General features: G+C 40.3%; 3 protein-coding genes and 1 long non-coding RNA gene across 6 annotated transcripts; 1 reads left to right on the top strand and 3 right to left on the bottom strand.

Annotated features, from left to right (window-relative positions):
* Nucleotides 1-1,350, top strand: LOC113135793 (neurexophilin-1-like). The gene is made up of 3 exons (XM_026316086.1): nucleotides 1-42; nucleotides 173-271; nucleotides 628-1,350. Exons 1-3 carry the CDS (start codon nucleotides 1-3, stop codon nucleotides 1,348-1,350), a joined length of 864 nt encoding a protein of 287 aa, XP_026171871.1.
* Nucleotides 1,351-1,746: 396 nt separating this feature from the next.
* Nucleotides 1,747-3,168, bottom strand: LOC113135879 (uncharacterized). Its single transcript, XR_003296210.1, has 3 exons — nucleotides 3,044-3,168; nucleotides 2,710-2,762; nucleotides 1,747-2,243 (listed from the first exon to the last, which is right to left on the bottom strand). It is a non-coding gene; the product is annotated as an uncharacterized LOC113135879 (long non-coding RNA).
* A 556-nt stretch (nucleotides 3,169-3,724) lies between these two features.
* On the bottom strand, nucleotides 3,725-17,004 carry LOC113135877 (speckle-type POZ protein). Of its 2 annotated transcripts, XM_026316208.1 has the most exons (11): nucleotides 16,924-16,986; nucleotides 10,694-10,729; nucleotides 9,485-9,688; nucleotides 9,277-9,398; nucleotides 8,726-8,877; nucleotides 8,463-8,590; nucleotides 8,178-8,355; nucleotides 7,952-8,007; nucleotides 7,294-7,416; nucleotides 6,707-6,849; nucleotides 3,725-5,531 (listed from the first exon to the last, which is right to left on the bottom strand). In XM_026316208.1, the coding sequence occupies exons 3-11, from the start codon at nucleotides 9,560-9,562 to the stop codon at nucleotides 5,387-5,389; spliced, it is 1,125 nt and encodes a 374-aa protein (XP_026171993.1). In that variant the 5' UTR covers nucleotides 9,563-9,688; nucleotides 10,694-10,729; nucleotides 16,924-16,986; the 3' UTR covers nucleotides 3,725-5,386. The 2 variants fall into 2 exon arrangements, with proteins under 2 accessions (XP_026171993.1, XP_026171992.1); XM_026316207.1 differs by lacking the exon at nucleotides 10,694-10,729 and having other exon boundaries at nucleotides 16,924-17,004.
* An 876-nt stretch (nucleotides 17,005-17,880) lies between these two features.
* cenpt (centromere protein T) lies at nucleotides 17,881-23,873 on the bottom strand. 2 transcript variants are annotated; one of them, XM_026314762.1, is made up of 15 exons: nucleotides 23,576-23,873; nucleotides 23,188-23,296; nucleotides 22,960-23,104; nucleotides 22,773-22,866; nucleotides 22,437-22,573; nucleotides 22,227-22,284; nucleotides 21,943-22,079; nucleotides 21,608-21,665; nucleotides 21,328-21,473; nucleotides 20,144-21,007; nucleotides 19,493-19,759; nucleotides 19,313-19,412; nucleotides 18,934-19,104; nucleotides 18,678-18,782; nucleotides 17,881-18,145 (listed from the first exon to the last, which is right to left on the bottom strand). In XM_026314762.1, the coding sequence occupies exons 1-15, from the start codon at nucleotides 23,659-23,661 to the stop codon at nucleotides 18,016-18,018; spliced, it is 2,607 nt and encodes an 868-aa protein (XP_026170547.1). In that variant the 5' UTR covers nucleotides 23,662-23,873; the 3' UTR covers nucleotides 17,881-18,015. The 2 variants fall into 2 exon arrangements, with proteins under 2 accessions (XP_026170547.1, XP_026170548.1); XM_026314763.1 differs by having other exon boundaries at nucleotides 22,446-22,573.
* Between the last annotated feature and the right edge of the window lie 597 nt (nucleotides 23,874-24,470).

Here is a 24,470-nt window from a genome sequence, read left to right as displayed (position 1 = left end):
ATGTGTGAGAGTGGGGGTGACAGCGAGAGAGGGGTAGACACAGTAAGTGTTAAAACTCTGCAGCTCTGAGAAAGCCTCCCAGTGTGTGTGCCGTGAGCGGAAGCAGCGGCACACAGAAGGTTTCCTGCTGGTTTACCTGGCACCAGAGTTTTAATGTGTCCCTGGAACTTAGATAAGACTGAATGGATCTTCTGATAAAAATTTGTGCACTATGGAGATGTTTGCAACTCGCTGCTTTATATGGATATTTCTGATAGCAACCTTTTGTTTGGTAAGTAAAAAAATAAATGAAAATTGAGCCACTTCTTAGATTTTTATTGAACGGTGCAATTATTTTCAGATATATTTCCGCAAGATTGTCGCACTTTTTTCTCCACCAGATGTAGCCTTTAAATTATAGTTACAGCATATTTGTTAGCATGGAACACTGCAAGTTAATGAAATATGATTTATTTTTGGAGTTTAATCTGACAACACTGTCTATGTCATTAGATCCTGTAAAGAATTATAAATGCTTATTACAACAACCAAGGTTTCTTTTTACACCAGTAGTTCAGCTCTTTGTGTTTTCACTCTTGGTATTTCCAATGAATGTTTTCAGTTTTTCTTTCATAAATGTTTGTCTAGTTGGTTCTTGGACATCATGGCAATTTCACCTTCAACAAGAGAGCATCACATGAATTCAACAGAGACAAAGACCCTTCTTCACAAAAGGACTGGGTGCTTCAAACTAGGAGTTTGGTTCAGGACACCAATACCCAACACCCACTTTCAAAGCAGAGACTTTGGGAGATACTTGGAGGAAATTCCCGATCCCACTCCAGTTCATCCTTGAAGATAAACGTCCGGCCCATCATGAAAGGTCATGGAACTAAAGTCTCCAGGAGATTCAGTTTGGGGGACTTTTACTCAAACATCAAGACAGTCAAACTGAATTTGCTGATAATGGGGAAAATCGTGGATCACGGGAACGGCTCTGTTGGAGTCTACTTCCGCCACAACTCCACAGGTGTGGGCAACGTGTCCATTAGTCTCGTCCCACCAATGAAAGAGGTGGAGTTTGACCTGGTGCGCCAAAGTGTTTTCAACCCCAAAGACTCTAAGACGTTTAACTGCAGGGTGGAATATGAGAAAACTGAACGGAGCAAAAAAGTGATGCTGTGTAACTATGACCCGTCCAAGACCTGTGCTCAGGAGCAGACTCAGAGCCATGTTACCTGGATGTGCTCCAAACCCTTTCAGGTCATCTGTATCTATGTGTCTTTCTACAGCACAGACTACAGGCTGGTTCAAAAAGTCTGTCCGGACTACACCTACCAAAATGTGGGAGCCTACATGCCCACAGGTTAACCAGCGGTCAAAGCAAGGACACATGTTTTCATATAGAAATGCAGTCTGAGGTGCTGTCAGCCAGTATGACTATTTGTTCTTAGAATTTAAAAAGGTTCTGCAAAGTATATGTTTTTGGTGCAATATAGAAAATATAGAATCTATAGCAGTAATCTATCAGTAATCTGTTTTCATTAAATGCATATAATAGAGGCTGCAACTAAGGATTATTTTTAATTAATTGATGTGATGCATTTTGCCCAGGTTCTCTGAAGTTCAATAAATCATCTGGAGACACAAAAGATTCACAGTTTCCTTTATGTATTTGTTCTATTTTGTATAGTGTATATTGTATATTCATTCATTCATACCCCTTTACAGACTCATCTACTCAGATGTTGAGGTTTAGCCCTGAACAGGTTAACATCATAGATTAACCCTGTCTATTTCAGCAGGCTTAGGAATGAGAGTGTTAATTTCACCTAGTAATCAAAGTGATTGATGGTGATTGTAGTCATCAGTGGGGGCATCTGATCTATACTGGAGGATCAAACGTATTTGTTTCTGAGTAGTAGCCTGGTTACTGCACTGGAAAGCAGCTGAGCCTTTCTTCACTGGGTAACTCAGTTATACAGGTGACAGAGGTGAATCCCTGACCACATGGCTGGTGACACGTCTGACAAAACCTCGGAAACCTCAGCGACCGTAGTCACCACAGCTGTGCTCAGATCTCCAGTTTACAGCTTTGACCGAATTCCAAGTCAGCCAAAGATCAGGTCCTCAGCTCACTACATGATTTACTTACTATTAAATCCATTAGATTCTGTGGAGTGGACTCTCCTGATATTCCCACAGTGGTTTCAACGGTGCATCGTCCACCACCACATATAGAGCCTCTATTTTGTAGATGGTACCTGCATGTCAAAATAATTTTCACTTTCACTTCAGTTATACTGTATGTCAACAATGGATGGGAAAGTACTTGAATCATTTAATTAACTAAAAATAGCACTTGTATAATATGATAATATTTAAATAAAACATACATAATTATTAAAATGTACTTCAATCATCAAAAATACATGCAGAAAAGTGGCCCCTGTAATTTATATTATATTGTTGGATTATTATTACTAATGCATTGATGTGTAAACAGCAGTTTATTGTGGTAGTGGGTGAAGCTTTACCTGTTGGTTAGTTTTATCTATAGCAGCGTATGTTTTCTACGTGAAATTCTTATCTAGTTAGTGATTCAAGCTGTTAAATATATAGAGTTAAAGAAACATTACTTTTATTCACCCACATGGTTAGAGTCTTCTATTATTCAGGACAGACATCACAGACATGTCTGTCATTTGGGAGCAAATTATTAGTAGTTACCTTTTAGATACTTGAGAGGCTCAAACCGGGCTCGGGTTGTGACTGCTTGGATGCTGTAGAGACACACACAAGCAGAGACATTTCAGTGTGTCATAACAGGAACAGCACAGGTAGGCTATTAGTGATAAACATTAAAAACAAGCCTTAATTTAGGTGATGTAGCACCACAGCTCTGCTATTTAGTATAATGGGATTAGTTCTCATTTTCCTGTTCTTGTCAAAACTTTTTTTAAAAACTTACTTTTTTGTAAGGCGTGTTCTTTCCGCTGATTCAACTATCGTGATTTAATTTAAAAGAAAAATAAAGCGCGTGTGAAAGACTGATGAAAATCACCTGTTCATGCCGCGCGTTTCGTAGTTTCTAATTTGCATAATCCACGCCCCCAAGGTTGCCACTTAAGGCTGCCTGTTCCGCTTCGCCTGCTGCAATTAGAAAATTTCATGCAAGAGGAAAAATATCACCCTGTGCAATCTGCAAATTAAAAGGCACCAGTCAGTGAACAGTCTTAGAGGAGCCAGACAATTAGAGAATATTAAAAATGTACTTCAGTGATGTGTCAAGAGTAGCAAGAGAAAAAAAAAAAGAGGGAATCATGAAGTTAGGTACTTAACAGATATTACAGTCTATGCAGTGATGGTACAAAGTTGGCTGCAAAAAAGGGATTATATTTGGTAAAGACCCTGAGGCAACTGTCAGTGAGATTATTCCTAACATCTAATATCAAATATGTTTATAAAAAAAATGAAATGTAAACCAAAAAAATCCTGCAAATTAGCAGGTCACAATGATCACATGGTGAACAGATTCTTGGACTTTTATATACTGTAGTTTTTTCATTAAATACATTTACTTACAGCAATTCTTAAAGTCAAAGTACTGTGTGCAAAAGCAGTCTATGAGGCACGCTGAGACTTCTGGGATCTTCCGCGAAGGCCTGTGATCCATTTTTCTAATGGCAGCTGAAAATAATACATCGAAACATCATTCGTACAAAACACCCAGACAAATTTTGCATTGCATTCAATACAAAATAGTTGTGGTTTATTTTTTTGGGAACAAAAAATGGCAACAACTAAGTGTCACTTCTCATATCCAGCGATATCTACAGGAAAGAAACAACAATGGTTCCGTCTATCAATTACCATTTTCTACCAGGTTCAAATGATAACTTCAAATGTATTCTGTTTGTTTTGCCTCTGTGTGTATTGTTTCACATTCTGTCTATTCTGAACATTAAAACGTGTTCATTTCAATTTCATTTCCCATCAGCCTTCATGCCTGCAAAGAAAACATCTGTTTGCTTTTATCAGTTTCACGGTTGAAAATGCTTGTTTTACACAGCTTCAAAAACACTAGCGTCTGTACAAATTCCTATGAAAAAAATAGAAATGACAGTTCTGAGGGAAAAAAAACAAACATAAGAAATCCATCATTACAGAACATTAACATGCCTGATTGAATCCTAATGTTATTTTATAACCACTTGACATTTTGTCTCTCCATTTGTTGTCTTCTGGTTGGTTTGTCTATTGATCCCCTTGGAATTTATTCTCTCTCAAGGGTTACAAAGACAGATCAACACACAAAATACTATTTCCCCAAGAATGACATCCACTTGTGCATTGCTGTTATCTGTATCCTCTCTATACTGGTTTTTATTTCTGGCAATTTAAAAAATGAAAACGGACGCAGATGGAGCTTGAAGAGTCCTATATGGGAGTACATGAGTTGTTTTTGTCACTTGCTGATAAATCTTGTTAAAGGGAACTTGTTCTTGGTGGTCCAGCTGGGTCTTTAGTCCATGAAGCTTGCTTCAGTGTGTGCTTGCCTACAGTATTTCTACTTTACTGCTGGTAAGGGTTGACAAGGGTTGACCTGTGACTTTAGTGCAATGTTTTCCCAACTTACTTTGGGAAAATTATTTCGATGATTTTGTCCCATATCTGCTTTGACTAGCCCTTGTTTTTCTTTCTTGGGGGGTGTGGTCTTCTAGTTTGTAACTAGCAGGCCCATTACTACGTCTTCTTTAGTCCCTCACAGGCCCATATGTCCTTAAGTTTGATGGCTTCTCTGACCGCTCTACTCCGAACCCTAGGAGTAAAGCAAAAAGAAGCCTTCTGATAAAATAGACAGTTCGAGACGTTACTTAATCTGCACGGGTCTTTTAAGCCTCCTAATTTCCAGACAGTTGGCTCTTAACGGTTTATTGTGCCCAGTTCTTCTTCTCTAAACGGATTCCGAAGTAGGAACTACCAGGATGTCGAAGGATTTCATTTTCACACACGAGAAAGAGCACAATGTCAGATCTCGCTAAGCCAGAGCCAAGGAGAAGAAGGGACGGGTGTTGTGGTTTTCTTTGTAAACGACAAACATCCATTTCACGAGTCCACCTGTCTCTCTTTTCCATCTCTGTGCCGGTGTCGTCGTTATCATCCTCCTCCTCCTCCTCCTCCTCCTCCTCCTTCATCTTCCCTCCATCTTTAGAAGAGACTAAATACAGCAGGTTTGGATGGGGCAGAAGGGGGAGATTCGGGGGAGGCCTTAGGTAGTGTAGTAGGTAACAGCAAGGGGAAAGGTTGTCCCTGTGTGTCTGAGGGAGGGGAATCTGTGTGTTTTTGGGTGTATGTGCACATGTGTGGTTGTATGCATGAGTGTAGATGCCTCGCTATGAAGCTGTTAGGATTGTTTGAGGCGCTTGCGGGGGGGTCCGAGGAAAGGGCACTGAGCTGAAGCCAGGGAGCGGTAAGCTTCAGCCACCAGGTGTGGGTGGGACGCTACCATGGACTTCCAACCGGCCGTCTCCATAACCTCTGCTGCATGACTGGAGGACAGGATGAGAGAGAAACAAAAAACATCAGTTCAGGAAAAATCTATTTGCATAAGCGTATTTTTTTTTTTCTCAAAATTGCATCGAAAACCACAGGGTTGTCTTTCATTTTGAGGAACAGACAAAATGCAGTCAAGAATTGAGATTCGCTTTGAATACAGGGAGTGTTGCATTGTGGTTTGTTTGCAGTGTTATTGTTGCTAGGCTAGCGAGTGTTTTCAAGTCCAAACCTGCCAAGTGTGTGTCAAGGGGGCGGTTAATTGATGCACGTTTGTGCTGTAGGGGTTCTTGGTCATAATTTGGTTAAGTTGCTGCCTACGTTATTTCATTTTTGACCTTTGGATGTTGTTTAGCCAAATACAACTGTCAGAGGTCGCCATTATTTTTTCTATCACACATCAGAATAACTGTGGCATTTATAGAAGAGTGTTTGCATCTGCATGCGTAAGATGGCACACAGAAACCATGAAACTTTTCATACTGTCTCACTGTAATACATTTTCAGTGCTCAAAGAGCTACAACTATACAGCATTTCACAAAAAAGCAAAGGCTTTGGATGAGCAACACATGCGTGCTGCAGAACTACCCCCTCCCTTTTAATCTATCCCTTTACACATCTCTTGAACTTCTCACATTTGTTCCGTGACCCTTTCGGAGCAGTCATGACGAACGGAATCACTGACGTAAGAGAAAGGAGATAGAAATGATCAAAACTGAGACAGCTGGGATGTGTGGGCTTCCTGCTTGGAAAATGACTTAAAAAGATGCCGAAAACAGTTGCTGACTTTTTCTTCTGATCAATTCAATTACTTGACTCTATAAATGTACAGGAAAAATAGTGAATTTGAGAGGAAAGATGTGAACGTAAGTATAGACAGATCTGAGTCAACAGAAGAAGGGACAGTGAGGAGTCAGGTTGCCTCGATCCCTCAAAAAGCGTCGACAGGGTTTAATAATATCAGAGAAACTACTCGACGAGGAGATGTGTGAAATTAGATTATTAAGTGTGACACCATGAGATCAGGCGAGAAGGTGCGTTTGAGTCCTGGTACCTTCGGTAATGATGGACAAAATGTACCATAGACTCTGTGGATCTGTGAGTGCGTAAAAAAGGTGCCGCGGGCCCAATTATAAGTGGCGAAGAGCTCTTTTGTGTGTGTGAACTTACTAGTTGATGAAGTCTACAGCTTGTGTTTTCAGCTGGTCGGCGCTGTGCAAGTCAGCCAGGATGAGGATCTCAGCAGCGTTTTCGACGGACAGACTGGTGCACAGAGCGTCCTCGCACATGACCTTCAGTCTCTCCAGAGCATACTGAAAGAGAAGGGATGAAAGACGATTCGTGTACTTTGTCTTCATTTGTATTCATGGCGTAACCATGTGACGGTTCAGGTGATATTTGCAACTATCTCCGAAATTAAAATGTCAGTCTGGCCCTGCTGTGTATGTCCTCACAACTAACAAAGATAACACAAATATATTTTGATTTCAGGAAATAAACACAAGTAATCACAATAACTTTAATGCCTGACCTCAACTAGACATTGTGCGTCAAAGTCAGTTTCCCATTTGGTGTCATGGAGGAGTGAGATCAGTGTGAAACAGTGTGTGATCTCCGTTTCTTGAAGTCCGGAAGGAACTAAGGTTTAGTAGATACTCTGCACTTGTTCCATCGCAGACTCTAATTCACCTCAGTACTCACTATCTTCCAATTAATACTGTCCTCATAATACAACACTGACTGTTCTGTTAAGTTACCTTATCAGCTGCTGCAAGCAAGTCATCAGCCATCTTGTCCAGATTAGGAGCCTTGTCTGTGTAAATGAAGCACATCATCTCTTTGAAAACCTCCGGCTCCACGTCGTTGATCTCCACACGGTTCTGACAACAGGACAGACACAAGCAGGAGGTTACGTTAAAGCCATGACATCAGCTTCACTGCCAATATGTTTAACACTCACGCTTTAAATATATAAGTAGTACTGCATGAACCACGGTAATTACAAACGAGGTTTGCAACATAAAATTTAAAAAAAAAGTCTTGGCTTAAAAAAAAAAAACCCAAAAAAACAACAGTTTCTCATGTAATTCATTTCTCACAGTCACACGTGCACAAATAATAAAATAAAAAAATAAATAAATAAAAAAAAAAAAAAGCAATTCTCTGCTTTTGCCATTTTGTCACTGAAGGATGAATCCTGACCCCTAAGTGCGGCAGGACAATTTCATTTCAGGTGCGCTATCATTCAACAGCAGCCATTTGACAGCACACAATCCTTCACTCGCTTCACCCGCGCAACACGGCAGTGAAAGTCTAAGCTGTTGAGCTACTGACGTTAAAAAACAATGTTATTTCTAAGAATAAAAAAAAAAGAAAAAAAAAAAAAAGAAAAAGCCTCGCGATCTCGGTCTCTACCTTTTTGCTCTCTTCCATCTCGTGCTCAAACATGGCGCTGAATACAGGGGAACGTGCTGAAAGCAATATTAGAGAGAGATATGAGGACAACAGCAAAAATGGTAACAATGTGAGCTCAGGCAACAGTCAGAAGGGCAAACCAACAAAAACAAATAGTACACACAAAGTCAAGCATTTAAAGACAGAACAAAGAAAACAGACGGGTGCGTCTGACTCATGTCTGTACCTGCCAGGATGGCTTTGTGGGCCTGGAACTCCTGGCCGGCCACACACAGCGAACAATCTGTGAAGCGCGAGTTTTCCCACAGGCCCCCCAGCTCATCTGCTAGCCGGCAGTCAGGCACTTTCACCATATTCATGGTGTTCTGACCAGATATGTTGACTGAGTCCTGCACCACACTCACCTGAGAGAGAAATTCAACTCTTTCACATCCTTTATTTGCACTAAAAATGACATGGGAAAGAGAACAGGTAAACTCCAAGAGTTTCACACAATGACTTGGCAGCATACCTCACAGAAGAGCGTGAGCTTGTCGTCGGGCAAAAGACCATTGGCCTCATCTAGGAGGAAGTCTCTCCGGATGAATTTTTTAAAGCCCCAGTCTTTCCCCTGGACAAAGCGATACGCCCTCTGGCTTTCTGCAGACAGCCAGGGCACACAGACATCACAGAAAGGTAAGTCCAAGTGAAATTTAATTTAAAAAAAGAAAAAAAAGAATACAGTCTTACAAATCTCCTGTTGTGGTCAAAAGTTGCTCTATGCAGATCACTTACCCATGGCTTTGGTCTCCTCTCCCTTGGCGTTGAGAATGGAGAACTTGAACTTTGCTCGCACCTCGGCCTTTGGACAGCTGACCAGCAGCAGGTAGAGAGACAGATAATCTTTGCTCTCCTCATCCAGGCCCTTGGGATTCACTCGCAAACACCTGATTGTGAACGGTGAAACAGTTGGAACCACTTGTAAACGGGATGACACTATAAAAAAAAAACTCTCAACAAGACTCATTTGCTATGCTATAAATAAAAGATGCCTGTCTACATGATGCTTTTTAAAAAGGAAAAAAGGACTAATTCAGGCAGATGCACTCAGGTCAGAATGCAAATGTGTGGTTACAATAAAATGTTACACTATCGATGTACATAGTTTGCTTTAAATGTTTCTTCCCAAAGGTAGTCTTTGTTTTCTTGACAAGTCAACTTTCATAGTACACAACAGCCTTAACACAGCTGTGTTTCTCAAGAATCAGCATCCCCTTCAGTACTGCTAGACAGCAAATGTTGAAACTGGAATATGAGAAAACAAAGCAGATCTCCTGCCCACCCACCATTTCAGCTTATCATTGGCCCCAGAAGAGAAGGTGGAGCTCTTGATGACCTCGCCCATCTCCTCACGACAGAAACTGAAGTTGTTGATGGTCCACATGTAAGAGAACTTCACCACTTTGATCTGACAGGAAGTAATATATATAAATATTCAGAAAAACTAAAAGTGCTTATTTCAGGCGAAAACATTCACATTTGTAGTCACCTCACCTGTGTGTAGCACCAGCTCTCAGCCACAGGCCCGCTGGACATTTCCGCAGGGGGAGGGGGACTCGGGACTCTTGACATTGCCAGCGTGACAGAAGGTGTCGGGGGCAAGAGGGTGAGGAGAAGGAATCCGTCACTTCCACTCGTCAGTGTTCAGTCCTGACGTCCATCTGCATCAGTGCACGCCAGATGGAAGCAGTCTGCCCCCTAGAAGCAGACGATGTGTGAGTGATTAATTGATCAGACTCAAATTTAAATCCCCATCTCCTTGAAAAGTTCTTTGAAAATTTTGTTTAGCCTGAAACAGTCTTCTGAGAGAGAGGCAGACAAGCATAAACCAACCAGAATAAGTAAGAAAAAAAAAAAAAAAAAAAATCAATCTTTGAACAAAGCTCATTGCGATGCAACACACAGGCACTGTATCTTTCTTTAATCCATTTAAGACTTGATATCATTTAATTAATGTGGCCACACTGCCTGCTGTTGAGGCTTGCAGTGTTGAGCCTAGATGAATTGTCCCCGATACATCGGGGGACAGCAGGGGATCGATGGCCCGTGCCTGGTCTTGGATCAATAGCCACTACAATTGTAATTAAGTTTCAAAAATGAACTGTAAATAAACAACTTGTCTCCCGGGACCGTGCCCTGGGTTGGAGCCACTGACCAAATCCAAGATTGCTAAATTACCTTTAAGTCACACAGGCACAGACACACACACACACAAACTATAACAGCAATCTAATACACAGTGTCTCTTCAAGAGCTTATCGTAGTCAGCAGAGACCATTTATTGCCACAAAATATTTTGGACACTACATAAAATTCTGACTTTGTGTTGTTTTCGTAGATAGAGAGCTACTTCAAACTAAAACCTGGCCGTGGTGCAGTGAAGGTAACTGTAAAGACATGCAAAGCAGGACTGTGACAATACAGTGCTCTAACTGTATTTTTCCAACAGGAAACTGCACCAAGATACAACTAAAAAACATGAAAATCCCAAAGTACATAGGGCAGCACTGTGACAAACATTTCCACACAGATTCTTCTAAGGAAACAGTTTGGGTAGACCTATTTCAGCTAGTCTCTGAATACATTTAGCTTGTTAGAATAAAGTTTTCTAAAAGCTACAGTGGATAGCTGTTTTAGGATTTTTTGCCATTTGTTGCCATTTTTTTAAATGAACCTCAAAAATTACAAAGGCGATTAGAATACCTGGTATGAGAGGGGACAAGCTCCAGCCGCCTGCAACTATAGACAGAATTTAGAGAATGTGAGGAAGAAATTTCAAATGATTGCACTTCTGGTGCAGTTACCAGGGAATTAGCAAGACTTATAATATTACTAACCTCATATTAGCAGCATGAACATACTTGTACTAGATTCTTGCAGTGCCAACCCCACACCCATCACTGGAGACAAGCTGGCAGGGTTTCAGTAGCAGTTTGCAAACCAGTGAGTGGTGGTTTGACTATCAGGTCACATGTGCGTCACTGTTTAGTCATCTGATAAACGTGTACAGGTGCTGTATAGCCCTCATTCATCCACCTTTGGTAAAGGACACAAAGCCAGACTCATAGGCCTTTTCTTATTTTGCTGCAAGCTCAGCGACTGAAAAACACACCACCCTCTCACTACTACACAAGAGTGGTCAGTTTTGTTTTTGGCCCTCATACTGTTAATCCACAGCCATTGTTCCACTGTTCAATATCTCTTCTTCTATTGCTCTAATCATCCATCCATCTCTACCTGTCTCTAACACCCGAGTCAATTCAATTTGGGTCAAAATGCAGTGTAACCAATTGTGATGGCTGCCGGCTGAGCTTTCTGCTCCTCGTGTTTACACAGTAACTGTGAAGACTCTTAAATGCTGTGCGGATTGTAAAATCTGAAGAGAGTGAATGCATGAACATCCGACAAACAGATTTCTAGTCGAGGGCTATTAATATAATCTAACAATATAACGCTTGAAACACGTCCATGATCTGTGGAGTCTTCTTCACAGTGGGGTGCACAGTCCCCGTATCTCTACCTGATAAAACACACTTGTGGATGACTGCCCCGGTAGAAACTGAGCTGGATCTGAATGATACTAAGTCACATACACTGGGTGAATGAGGGAAAAGTTACTGTCTTTGCAAAATCCAGGAAACTAGGAACAGACCAATCTTCTCGGTTCTTGAACTTGTAAGATGGCGTGAGAAGACAGCGGACAGAGCAAGGCTGTACAGCAAAGAAAATGAAAAGTAAATTGACAGAGAAGCCAAATGGAAAAACAGGTAGTGAATGAAAGATGGGCCGCCATCTGTGGGACAATTCAAAGAGATAAATTGGAACAAGAAAAGATAAGATGAAGAAAACAAAATCAACAGAGCTATGAAAGAGAAATCAAATACAGGTTCTTGGTAAGGCGGACTGAGATGGAGACACACACTGCCCTGAAACACTCCCAACAGCTTTTTAATAGTTTGTGGACTGAGATAGGAACTAAACACAGATATAAGAATGTGCTATTGTTACTAGCTGAACACATACAGTGGGTACGGAAAGTATTCAGACCCCTTTAATTTTTCACTCTTTGTGTCATTGCAGCCATTTGCCAAAATCAAAAAAGTTCATGTTATTTCTCATTAATGTACACTCAGCACCCCATCTTGACAGAAAAAAACAGAAATGTAGACATTTTTGCAAATTTATTAAAAAAGAAAAACTGAAATATCACATGGTCATAAGTATTCAGACCCTTTGCAGTGACACTCATATTTAACTCACATGCTGTCCATTTCTTCTGATCCTCCTTGAGATGGTTCTGCTCCTTCATTGGAGTCCAGCTGTGTTTCATTAAACTGATTGGACTTGATTAGGAAAGGCACACACCTGTCTATATAAGACCTTACAGCTCACAGTGCATGTCAGAGCAAATGAGAATCATGAGGTCTGCCCAAGGAGCTCAGAGACAGAATTGTGGCAAGGCACAGATCTGGCCAAGGTTACAAAAGAATTTCTGCAGCACTCAAGGTTCCTAAGAGCACAGTGGCCTCCATAATCCTCAAATGGAAAAGGTTTGGGACGACCAGAACTCTTCCTAGACCTGGCCGTCCAGCCAAACTGAGCAATCGTGGGAGAGGAGCCTTGGTGAGAGAGGTAAAGAAGAACCCAAAGATCACTGTGACTGAGCTCCAGAGATGCAGTAGGGAGATGGGAGAAAGTTCCACAAAGTCAACTATCACTGCAGCCCTCCACCAGTCGGGGCTTTATGGCAGAGTGGCCCGACGGAAGCCTCTCCTCAGTGCAAGACACATGAAAGCCCGCACAGAGTTTGCCAAAAAACACATGAAGGACTCCCAGACTGAGAAATAAGATTCTCTGGTCTGATGAGACCAAGATTGAACTTTTTGGCGTTAATTCTAAGCGGTATGTGTGGAGAAAACCAGGCACTGCTCATCACCTGCCCAATATAATCCCTACAGTGAAACATGGTGGTGGGAGCATCATGTTGTGGGGGTGTTTTTCAGCTGCAGGGACAGGACGACTGGTTGCATTGAAGGAAAGATGAATGCGGCCAAGTACAGAGATATCCTGGAAGAAAACCTCTTCCAGAGTGCTCAGGACCTCAGACTGGGCCGAAGGTTCACCTTTCAACAGGACAATGACCCTAAGCACACAGCTAAAATAACAAAGGAGTGGCTTCGGAACAACTCTGTGACCGTTCTTGACTGGCCCAGCCAGAGCCCTGACCTAAACCCAATTGAGCATCTCTGGAGAGACCTGAAAATGGCTGTCCACCAACGTTCACCATCCAACCTGACAGAACTGGAGAGGATCTGCAAGGAAGAATGTCAGAGGATCCCCAAATCCAGGTGTGAAAAACTTGTTGCATCATTCCCAAGAAGACTCATGGCTGTACTAGCTCAAAAGGGTGCTTCTACTCAATAATGAGCACAGGGTCTGAATACTTATGACCATGTGATATTTCAGTTTTTCTTTTTTAATAACTTTGCAAAAATTTCTACATTTCTGTTTTTTTCTGTCAAGATGGGGTGCTGAGTGTACATTAATGAGAAATAAAATGAACTTTTTTGATTTTGGCAAATGGCTGCAATGACACAAAGAGTGAAAAATTTAAAGGGGTCTGAATACTTTCCGTACCCACTGTACATGTCATGAATCTTATTACTGTTATAATCCTTAGGATTTTCATAAAATCAGAGTCCACCATTCCTGTGTTGTGTTCAGGCTGCTTAAATAATCATTGGACCTTTCCAATTTATAATCCTTCAAATTAAAAGCATTCAATTGGCAAAAACCAGTGGACTGAAACCGTGAAAAACAAAAAACAAAGGAAATCACCAATGTTAACACTGACTGACCAAACTCTGAAAGACACTTCAGACAAACTCCTGCCAGCTCAGTTCAAAAGTAGAGAAACAAATTCTTATAGTTGTCGGCTGAACTTTCACCTGATTATCTATACTCTTATCACCAACAAACACAAAATACATAAGTCTAATTATATGAGCAAAAAACCAATACCTGACAAGATATTTTAAATTAAATTACAACCAGTAGACAGCAAAACTATTTTACAAAAAATCTACTGACATTCTAAGAGATGGCAGAAGAAAGGAAACACCCTATCAACCCTTCAATCATCCCAGTTTTACAGGGATGTAAACTAAGCCTTGTGATTTGAGAGATATGATACATTTCTGGGGTTTTAAAAGCACAATGCTTTTTCCTGACATTTGACTCCACCAACCAAAAAGGAGGCAAAATCAATCTCAGCTCTAAATTAAAAGACCGCAGGTATGGAGGCATTTCAGACAGCAATTTCCAAGAAGGACGAAAAAATTGCAACCCTTGTCGAAGTGTCAGCGAACACAATGTCTATTTCCAAAGCTTTGGTCTTTGAGGACTGCAGTAAGCCCCAGACAAACCTTAAAACTATAATTGGTACAGGGACTGGGGATCGATTGCACAGCGCGTGTTGGGCCCCTATGGGAGTGATTTCATATTCTGCCCTTGGTCATGGTGCTCCTCCTTTCCTAAAAACTCAATCTCAGAGAGGTATGAACTATTGATTTTGCTACAGCGATCAGCTTGCCTCACTTTCATCCCTGACTCTGTGCAGACCCACAATTACTCTGAACGGGATTTGACAGGGCAAAGATGCATTAGTACCCAGGCTTCACCTCCCGCCTGCACTTCCGCACTAAAACCCTCCTCACTCACCAAACACAGGAGGTTAAAGGGAGGAGGGACTTCAATGCATATCTAATGACTCCAGTCACCTGGTTCATACCGTTACAAACATCTACACCTGACACGTCAACCTGCAAGGGCAGACATTCCTGCAGGCTGCCGGAATGGGCACTGAAAGGAGTCCACCTAATTAGAGTTTATTCTCATTATGTAGTATTATTATCATTATCATTAGTATTATTTTTTGAAAATTCAACCACTAACATAAAATAATAAACTTATTAAAATTATTTCTTCAGAAGATTTTACTGTTCTGATTTTAAAAACTGATCTGGCTTCCCTAAACTTGTAGGGCATATATGTCCACTTATTTCTGTGTAAGCCCGCATACCAGTTTTGAAAAGCACACAGGTTAATGGGTAAAAATCACATAAAGCCTCACTACAGACCAGGGCTGTACGATGTTGAAATGATTTAAAATCATTAATCAACAACGTGTGACAGATGTTGTTGTGTAGGATATCGATACAGGGGGGAAGTTTTTGCCACTGGGCCTGGTTGTAATCTAATTTATCAACGTCATAGAGCTAAATCTAAACTTTGCCTCAACATCGAAACGTGAAATATGTTGCCACCACTCAGCCCTACAGCCGTCCAGAGAGCTGGATGTCTGGATTGTTTTTGTCTGCAATTACAAGATCCCTCTTAACTTGGTTAATGCCATCATGAAAACTAATAAAATAAAAATCTTATCACTCCCAAAATGATTTGTTTTTGATTCCTGCCAGAAAGGGAAAGCACCTAAATGTGAGTCCTCTAAACGTCCTTTATAAAAATAAGTTGGCTATTATATAAAATATGTTAGCTATTATAACTTCAACCACTACTTTTGAAAATGGCCAGTTCAAAGGTAGTGGATTTTTCTTCAGGGCATCACAGTAAAGGTGAACTCAGCTAATCTGAGTGATGTGTACTCAGTGTATGTAGAAGGCAAAAACTCCAACTCAGGTAAAACGTAAATTAAAGGCCATTTATCTGCTGTGTGCCAGGTTTTTGACTGAAGAGTAGGCAAAAATAACAACTAAACTGCAACTACTGCAAGTGAGCCTTTCCTTGCAGCTAACACCGGAGTTCGACATTACAAAAAATAAAAGTATACCTTTAAATGCTGCATTTGAAATATAGTTAAGCAGGTACTGCCCTATAGATTTTTACCCTTTAATTTTTACCCGCTTTTACCTACTTTGTGTAAAGTAACCACAATATAACCACCACAACACAAACTAGGGACAAACAACGTTCTCTCTCAAAATAACACAATTTATGGTGAACCTGACTCACTGACACCAATGATAATGTACTGAGGTGTCAATATTTAGTAGATCAGGATCAGAACCAGAACCAGCTTTATTGGCCCAAAGTTTGTGCCCAAAAACAAGCGATCTGACTAAGCTCTCCCTCTCTCTCGGTCCACAAAAAAGGCTAGAAATAAATATTCTTATATATACAATGTGTGAACTATTAAAGTAGGGGTGCAGGGATTTAACTATAAAGATCTGAAGTTTGTTCACCCAACCAGAGTCACACCTAACTTCAGTGTATATTAACAAATATGACAGTTGCTCAGCTAACCGGTTTCTTTAACAAAACAAAAAGACTAAGTTGAAACCCACCACACTAACAACACTAAATGGTCCCAATAAAAAAGTACCGTGGAGGCCGATGACATAAATCCTCATTTAATAAGCACAACTATATATTTAGATTTTAAACGCTGGACTAGAAGAACACAGTCATGTCTGACATGTTTTTATTGAGATGGCCCGTTGAAAATCAAGACTTTGCAGGTAATGTAGGCGATGACAGTAGCAGGTAGTTAACCTGCAAACAATACAGATAAGCGACAATGCTGTCACACTTTAAACTGGCTCTCTAATGTAGCTAAGATGAGTGTGGTTGTGGAGGAAATAACACAACATACTATGATACGATGCCCTTAAAAAAATACATAAATACGGTAATAAACAATCTCGAGACAGGACGCAAGCTAAGTCGATCAAGCTAGTCGACTGGTTCTAGCCCTGTTCCTGTAACGGTAGCGGCTAACCTAAGCCAAACAAAAAGATCGGAAAAACTACCACAAAAACTGCAACTCGGTATAAAACACAATAATATTTACCGTGTGAGTTTCAGTCTTTTGTCCTTATACTGCTGCTTTACGTTTTATTTACTGACGGACTCACCTTTGTGTCGGGTTAAATTATAACGCTAGTTGCCCGAGATCTTCTGTTGTTGTTAGCTAGCAGGCTAGCTGTCTGTAGAAGTGGCAGCCCCGGGGAGGGTTGTCTGGCAAAGAGCGCCACCTGCCGGAACGGAGTATTTTAGCGACAATGATGAAAATAATTATACTGCGACTTGGATCCTGAAATATTGTATGGACTTCATATTCATTCAGCTATTTAAATCAGGGATATACTATAGCATAACTTCGAAGGGTAATTCTGTAACACAAACCCCTCTTGTCTAATTGGAGGGGATAACTAGTGAAATGATTTTTAATTTTATCACTAGGGGGAGTTATTGCACAAAGATTATTAACACTACATGCCAAGAGGAATGAATATTGACTATTAAAGATACTGGTGTCCTGCACAAGGTGTACTCCTGCCTTTTACCCAAAGAGAGCTGGGATAGGCTGCAGCAGATCCCTGTAACCCTAAATAGGAATAAGCGGGAATAAGATAATGGATGGGTGGACTATTAAATTATTTAAGAATTAACCTTTGGATTCATCTGCTCACCTTAAACATGTCTGTTCTATCATTTGTGATTTGTTTTGGTACTGATAGTATTGTGCTGCTATAGACTATATGAACAAACTTCAAATGTCTGACAATTATATGTTGCTTCCCCAGTGGCCTGTAAGCTTATATCCGATATATAAAAGAAAACAGCAGCCTTCTGTATCACTTTTCAATCAAATGAAAACTGCTCTGAATTGATAACTGCAGTTTAAACTTTTTTCTTCACATGGGTTAACAAAGGCACTTGATGGAGGATATATTACATTTAAAGGTACCAATCAACAGCTACAAACCAAGCACAAAAATAAGGATGACTCTATTGCAGCTTTTATTTATTTTAGAAGTCAAATAACATTTATGCATAAAATGAAATAGAGAAAGACATTTGTACTCATTTAAGGGATAATGACAAACCACTGCTTTCAAGCCATCTCTTGAGTTAAGTACAGATAATTACACTAATAATGAAATGATAAAAAATATACATCACATACAAACACTAAAAGTAGATGGACATACGGAGTAAAACATTCACCGCCGCAGTTTAGGGAAGACAGCATTTCCACTGGTTGCAATGGGGATCAGGAGCTTGCGCTGCTCCATGCGAAGATACTTTTCAATAAGCACTTCCACTGGCACCTTTTCATTCACATAACCCTGCCTGCGGAGTGCAAAAACACACAGTTAAATGTAATAGCTCGGATGAAAAGTATGCTGCAAAGAGAACTTCTTTATCTGTACTTCTGGCAAGATGTATGCTCTCACCAACAAGTGCAGCACAAAAGGATATTTCTGAACTGCAGTTTTTTCATTCGACTACTCGTGTCACCTGTTGTTTTTAGATTAAACATGGAGCTCAAGCTTGCCATCTAGTGGTCAGTATAATCCCAGTGTAGCAGAGTTTATATGCTGATCAAGTGCAACGTTTGCTTCTTCCTATTGTTACGTCTTTGGGAATTACAATTCTCTACAGTTCTTGCCTTAATTGTTAATCGATGTGAACGGATCATGATGTGTGTTTTTAGTGGGCATGTTGTTTTTGCTTTGTTGAATGGCTCTAACCAATGTTTTATTTAATTTGTCATTTTAAAGGGTGTCTTATGGGTAAAATGTTCCATCCAGATGTCATATGGCCCAGTCTGGAATCAAAGACCAACACTTTATTTTTGCTTCTTCATACACATTCCATGTACCTTTTCAACAGAAGCTCAGCATCTTCAACCTCTATGGTTTTTCTCTTTGCATGATTTGCGTACGTCTCCAGGTCCTCCACCAGCCGGTCAAAGAATTTATCCATTCTGTTCCAAGCAAAGACATGTATCAGTTATGGCTTTGAAATTACTTCAGTACACTTCAGTTATAACTGGTCAAAAACACTGTCAGCCGCATGTTAATATATTAGTTCCAGCACTTTTTAGATTCAAAATCTCTAAAGTCCTAGTTACTTACATTTCTTTAAGAACAGGGTAAACATCTGCAGAGACCTTCGTTTTAGCAAAGTGTTTGAAGACACCCATAAGGTAACTCTTAGGAAATCCTGCTTCCTTCTTAGCTGGTCCTCTCTTCGGTCTTACCTGCTTTGGTTTCGCTGCAGGTAAAGCTTTACCTTTACTTGTACCACTGATGACACAATTAGAAGAAATGTTAGGCAACATAAAAGCTGATAAACTGTATAATCAAACAGGTCATCCAATAATTTACTTTATTTAACCATATTTGACATCTAACATTGTAATATGAATCTTTTAAGGTTAAAAATACAGCTACTTTTTTAATAATAAACTGACTAGATGAATAGAACTAGAATATAGCAGGAAGTGCAACTTGCCTGGCTTGAATATTTTTAGGAAAACAAGGTGAGGCCAGAGGATCGTTGTGAAAAAAGTTTTGCTTCTCTCGGACAAATGCTGGAGTCTTGCAGGGGAGCTCTGAATATTTTAGAAAACAAAACAGCACGTTTTAGTCTTAGAGTAATTTTAAAAAGAAAACACTCAAAACAGAGGCTGACCTTCTTCATCATCTTCACTGCTCCACTCTTCTTCCTGGCCAGCAGCTTCTTCAGGTAAAGCGTCGCTCATGGGGCTGCTGGCTTCGATATCATGCGTCACACCCAGAATATTAATCTTCTCTTTATCTGCATCGAGCTTGGTCTCTGTACAAGAAGCATCTTTTTGTCCTTGACTTGAAGTCTCAGCCAAGTCAGGTATTTCCAAATGAGGCTGGCTGCTGTGTAGGTAAGTAGTGCTGTGTGACTTGGACCTGCTATCAGACCATCCTACATGCAAAAAACAGTTAAAAGAGAAATTTAACTCATGAATTTTGGACAATTTATTTAGACCTGAAAATATTTTTAAATTTTATTTTCAGCCAGACATAATGATGAGAAAAATGAATGAGCCAAAAAAAAAGTCATAATTTCTAGCTTTCAAACAAGGATTTACTGTATTTCTGTCTCATATCTGGTTTGGTTATATACTGTCAGTTGGATAAAACAAGCTTTCTGAATACATCGACCTGGTTTCTGTTAACGTGTAAAGAGAACTCTTCTGTACTGATGAGTTAATAAAAATATTAAAAAGTAAAAAAAAGAAACAAAAAAAGATTATTTTTAGTTGTAGTTCTATTATCCTCCTGGAGAGATTATATTCTCTGACCTTACCTGCCTCTGTGGCATCCCCCACATCTCCCCCTGTCTCTGTAACAGGCATAATGAGTGCACCCTCAGAGCGATGAGACCTTCGACTGACATGCTCCAGCGGTTTGATTGCCTGGTCACCCTCTTCCTCTTCCTCATCCTGCTCCTCCTGAGACTCAGCCACATCCCTCAATTCCTCAGACTGAGAACTAGCTGGAGGAACCTCTCCATCACTTTGACATTGCTCTGCATCCCCCTCTTCCTCAGATTGGGACATGGCTTCATCATCCTTCTCAGACTGAGATTCAACTACATTTTCTTCTGGTGCACCCTCCTTCTCCTTAGACTGAGACATAGGGTCAACATCATTCTTAGGCAGAGAATCAAATGCACCTTCATCTTCTTCAGTTTGAGGCTCTGCTGCACCCTCTTCCTTCTCAGACTGAGACCTGGTCAAATCCTTCTCTTCAGTTTGAGAATGAGCTGCACTCCGACCATCAGCTGTACTCTGCCCTTCCTCCTCCTCCTCCTCCGATTCAGCCGCATCCGCATTTTCCTCTGACTGAGAAAAACATTTGTCTTTCTTAGGTTCAGCCAAAGCGTCCTGCTCAGATGGAAATACATAAACTGATTTCTCTTTCCCCAGCTTGCTCTGCTCTGCTTCCAGCTCTCTCTGAAGCTGAGAAGCCAACACAGTGAATTTGTCCTGTGTCGCAGCAATGGAAAAGTGGGAGGTCATGGCATCAGGATGGGCGTAGAGAGCTGTGTTACAGTTGATGACGTCGATCGTGATATCAGGTTCACTGAGTTTGCTTAGGCCCAAAGTGAAGTCCTCAGAGTAGGTGGTCTGACTGGGACCCTGCTTCTCCGCCGCAGAGCTGCTAACTCCTGGGTGACAGGTAAATATTAAAGAACATTAGCAATGGCACTGAGGACAGCAGCTGCAGATACTTCACATCTGTTTCATGCCACACTATTCACTCCTCCCTTCTAACAAATAAAAGCTACCTGGTTCCACCCTGCTTGTTCATGTAGCTAAGCTGGAATTTAAAAGCTACATTAACAGATGCCATATAAGAGGTCAAAACACACCAGACAGAGACCACTTATATGCATAATACATTTTTAATCAGTGCTCTCATTAAGTTGCTATACTCGTGTTCACATATGAAACAAAAAGGGAAATCTGCTAAAAGTATCATATTCACCATGATCACTTCCCATCTGCCTCCTTGTTACTGCAGCGCCAAATTCTTCCTCTGTAATTCTGCGATAGTTGGGAACTCTTCTCTGCAGGCCCCTTTTCTCAGTCCGAACATTCACAAAGGGTGTTTTGAGACTCAGAGAAGTGGAACTGCAAAACAGATACTGACACTGTTAACACTAATCCAACTATCAAATTACAAAAAATGAATAAATAAATAAAGATTTTTATATATAAAAACACTACATGACATTGTAGGGTTTTTTTTTTAAAATACAATTTACTTTGACAAAGAAAGTGATGAGCAGTCATCTATGGATTCTTCATTTTTCTCTTCTGCCTCTGTAAGCATAATATCATCCATTAGCTAGCCAATAAAATACAGGCAAGTGTTTAGTGATACACTTCACTATGTGGTATGTTGAGTGTATATTAATGAGAGAACACATTTTTAAACAATTGTATAAGGCTGCAACATTACAAAATTGAAAATGATACTTTCTGAATGCACTGTATCTACAGCATCTTCTCATTCCTGTAGATGCAGGGGTATAATGAGGACACACCAAGCCTATTGCTAAGTTATGAAGAAGACTATTTTATTAATGACCATGATTACCTCCCATCTGTCTCCTTATTACTGCAGCGTCAAATTCATCCTCTGTGATTTTCTGACGGTTGGTAACTCTTCTCTGCAGGCCCCTCTTCTCAGTCCCCCCACCCACAAAGGGTGTATTGAGAGTCAAAGAAGTTGAACTAAAAAACACATCACACAGGCCATTGTCATTGTAAACAGTGATCTAATTGCTGTCAAACCACAAAGACATTTATTAATGATGACAAATACCTGACCGCATATGTTAAAAACCAAAAAACAACTACACAGCATTTTGTGTAATTTACCTTGACAAAGAAAGTGACGAGCCGTTACCTATGGATTCTTCCTTTTCCTCTTCAGCATCTGTAAACATACAGCATCCATCAGCTAGTCGATAAAATATGCATAACTGCTCCCGTTTCTACAAAACTGTCCCTTTCTTGTAGCAGCAATAATCTAACATTATTTGCATCTTGTCAAGCACTGAAGCTCATCAGTAATGGCCTTAACTTTACCGTCTCCACCTTTAAGATGTTTTTCAAAAGCCGTCACATTAAAGCTCCGACGTGGTCTCTTTCTGCTCAGTCCTTTTACACTGCTTGCAGCGTTGCCAATAGTTAGATCAGGCAGATCCAAACTTGACAGCTCAATACTGAAAGTTGGGAAAAATAAAAATATATTTGTTATATATAACCACAAGGTAATTCAGAAATTGGATGCAAGGTCCTGAGAATTTTTGTTAACACCCTACAACGCCCCAAAAGGTAGAGTCCTCACAAGTGCATATACTTTAAAAAACTGCTGTTCAGGCTTCACAAAGGTCTTCAACATCCTGTTACAAATACACTCACCTTAGACGCTTGCTGGTTAGGCTGGACCTGGCTGCAGGAGGCTGTGGCTCTTCTGATGCGGCTTTCTCGTGAACCACAGGGCACTTTAAAGGCTCTGAATTACAGGAGCAGGAACTGTTACAAGGACAAAAAAAAAAAAAAATCATGGCAACATGACGTGAAAAGAAAAGTAGGTCTGTGGTCCCACCTGTCTGCAAGATGTTCCTGAGTAAATGCCTTGGTGTGTCTCCATCATCAAACACCACCGAGGCTGAGGCAGGAGTTTGTGTCTTTCCGTGCACAGACGAGGTGGCCCTCCTCCTTGTAGCAGATGCAGATTTCCTGATTATACTCTGGAAAGAAAGTAGGGAGGGGAGTTTTAAGAGACTCAACAATATGTTCATTATCAGGATATACTCTGCCAAATCCTCCTCACCTCACGCATTTTTTGTTTCAGGCTGCGCCTCAAGATGTCCTGTGGGGTTTGGGCAACAGCATTTTTCTTGCTGCTCCTGGTCTCCCTGGTACTCTGCATTTTGGAGGAACTAAAGACGAGACAGCTCACCATTAGTTCAAAACTGAATACAAATTCACCAAGAGTCATCTGAAAGGCAAGACTCCATCAAATGTGTCCCACATCCTGTATGTACATTTGATTTATGGTTTATATTTTTGAGTTTGGGTGTATAGTTTCAACTTAAGCGTCAAGTGAGCTAGTTAACTTGGCATTTCCTTAGCAAGTGAGTTTTTTAAAGCTTGAAACGCTAATCCTTTGATTTACTTCTTTTCCGTCAAAAAGCACAACAGAGATTAAGGTGAAATACCTGCGGGTTAGAGGAGTCCTGGGTGGCTCGGTGCTGAGAATATGTTTTAGCAGGACCCGAGGAGACAAATCCTCCGTGTGATCCATTTTCAACCGGAGTGAAAACGTTTAACGTTACAAAAGGGTTAAACAGTTCAAGGTGGGTTTATTTTATCATTCAGCCGAAAATCTTTGAGTTCGACAACGAAGCTAAGAACAGCTGTTTACTACAGGTTTTGTCTATTTAAAAAAGTATATGCGCCTTTAGCTGCCTAATATTGTCAACAACGGATTTGTTACTCACGACATCCCGGGTTATTTTTGAGTGAAACCTCGCGAGATATTCATCATCTTCTTCTTCTTCTGCTGTATTTAAACAGCGCGCTAACTTCAATCGGAGCATTATCGCCACCAACCGATGAATCAAGGGGATTACAAGGGGGGGATTCGGTGAAAATATTTTTTTTTTTTAAATGTTATCTGCTAAGATTTGTGACACCAGTTATCTATCTGTTCGCTTGTTTGATGTGTACCAGACATATCATCAGTACTCATCAGTTTCTTATTGCATATACAAAAAATACAGCAGAGAAACCCACACAAGCAAATTGTAATTAAAAACCAATAAATGTAAACTAGCCAGGATAGTTGAAATAAAGCCAAACTTCTTAAATGTTTCAAACCCAAAAGGAGAATATATTTAAATTAAAGTTACCACTATATAAAAAATAGATTTAGGGTGAACAATATAAAAACATGTAACATGGACAAAGCCAAACTTTTTTTCTAATTTAGAAAAAAGTAATCTACCTTAAAAGTCTCTACAGGTGAAAAGATTAACTTAACAAATAAGTACTACTAATGTACTTTAGCTGGGCATTACAACTACTGTGAAAAATACACATGCAAATGAGACG

The sequence above is a fragment of the Mastacembelus armatus genome, chromosome 19, assembly GCF_900324485.2.
Source record: "Mastacembelus armatus chromosome 19, fMasArm1.2, whole genome shotgun sequence".
NCBI classification, from domain to species: domain Eukaryota; kingdom Metazoa; phylum Chordata; class Actinopteri; order Synbranchiformes; family Mastacembelidae; genus Mastacembelus; species Mastacembelus armatus.
This window is presented reverse-complemented; position numbering and strand designations above follow the sequence as displayed.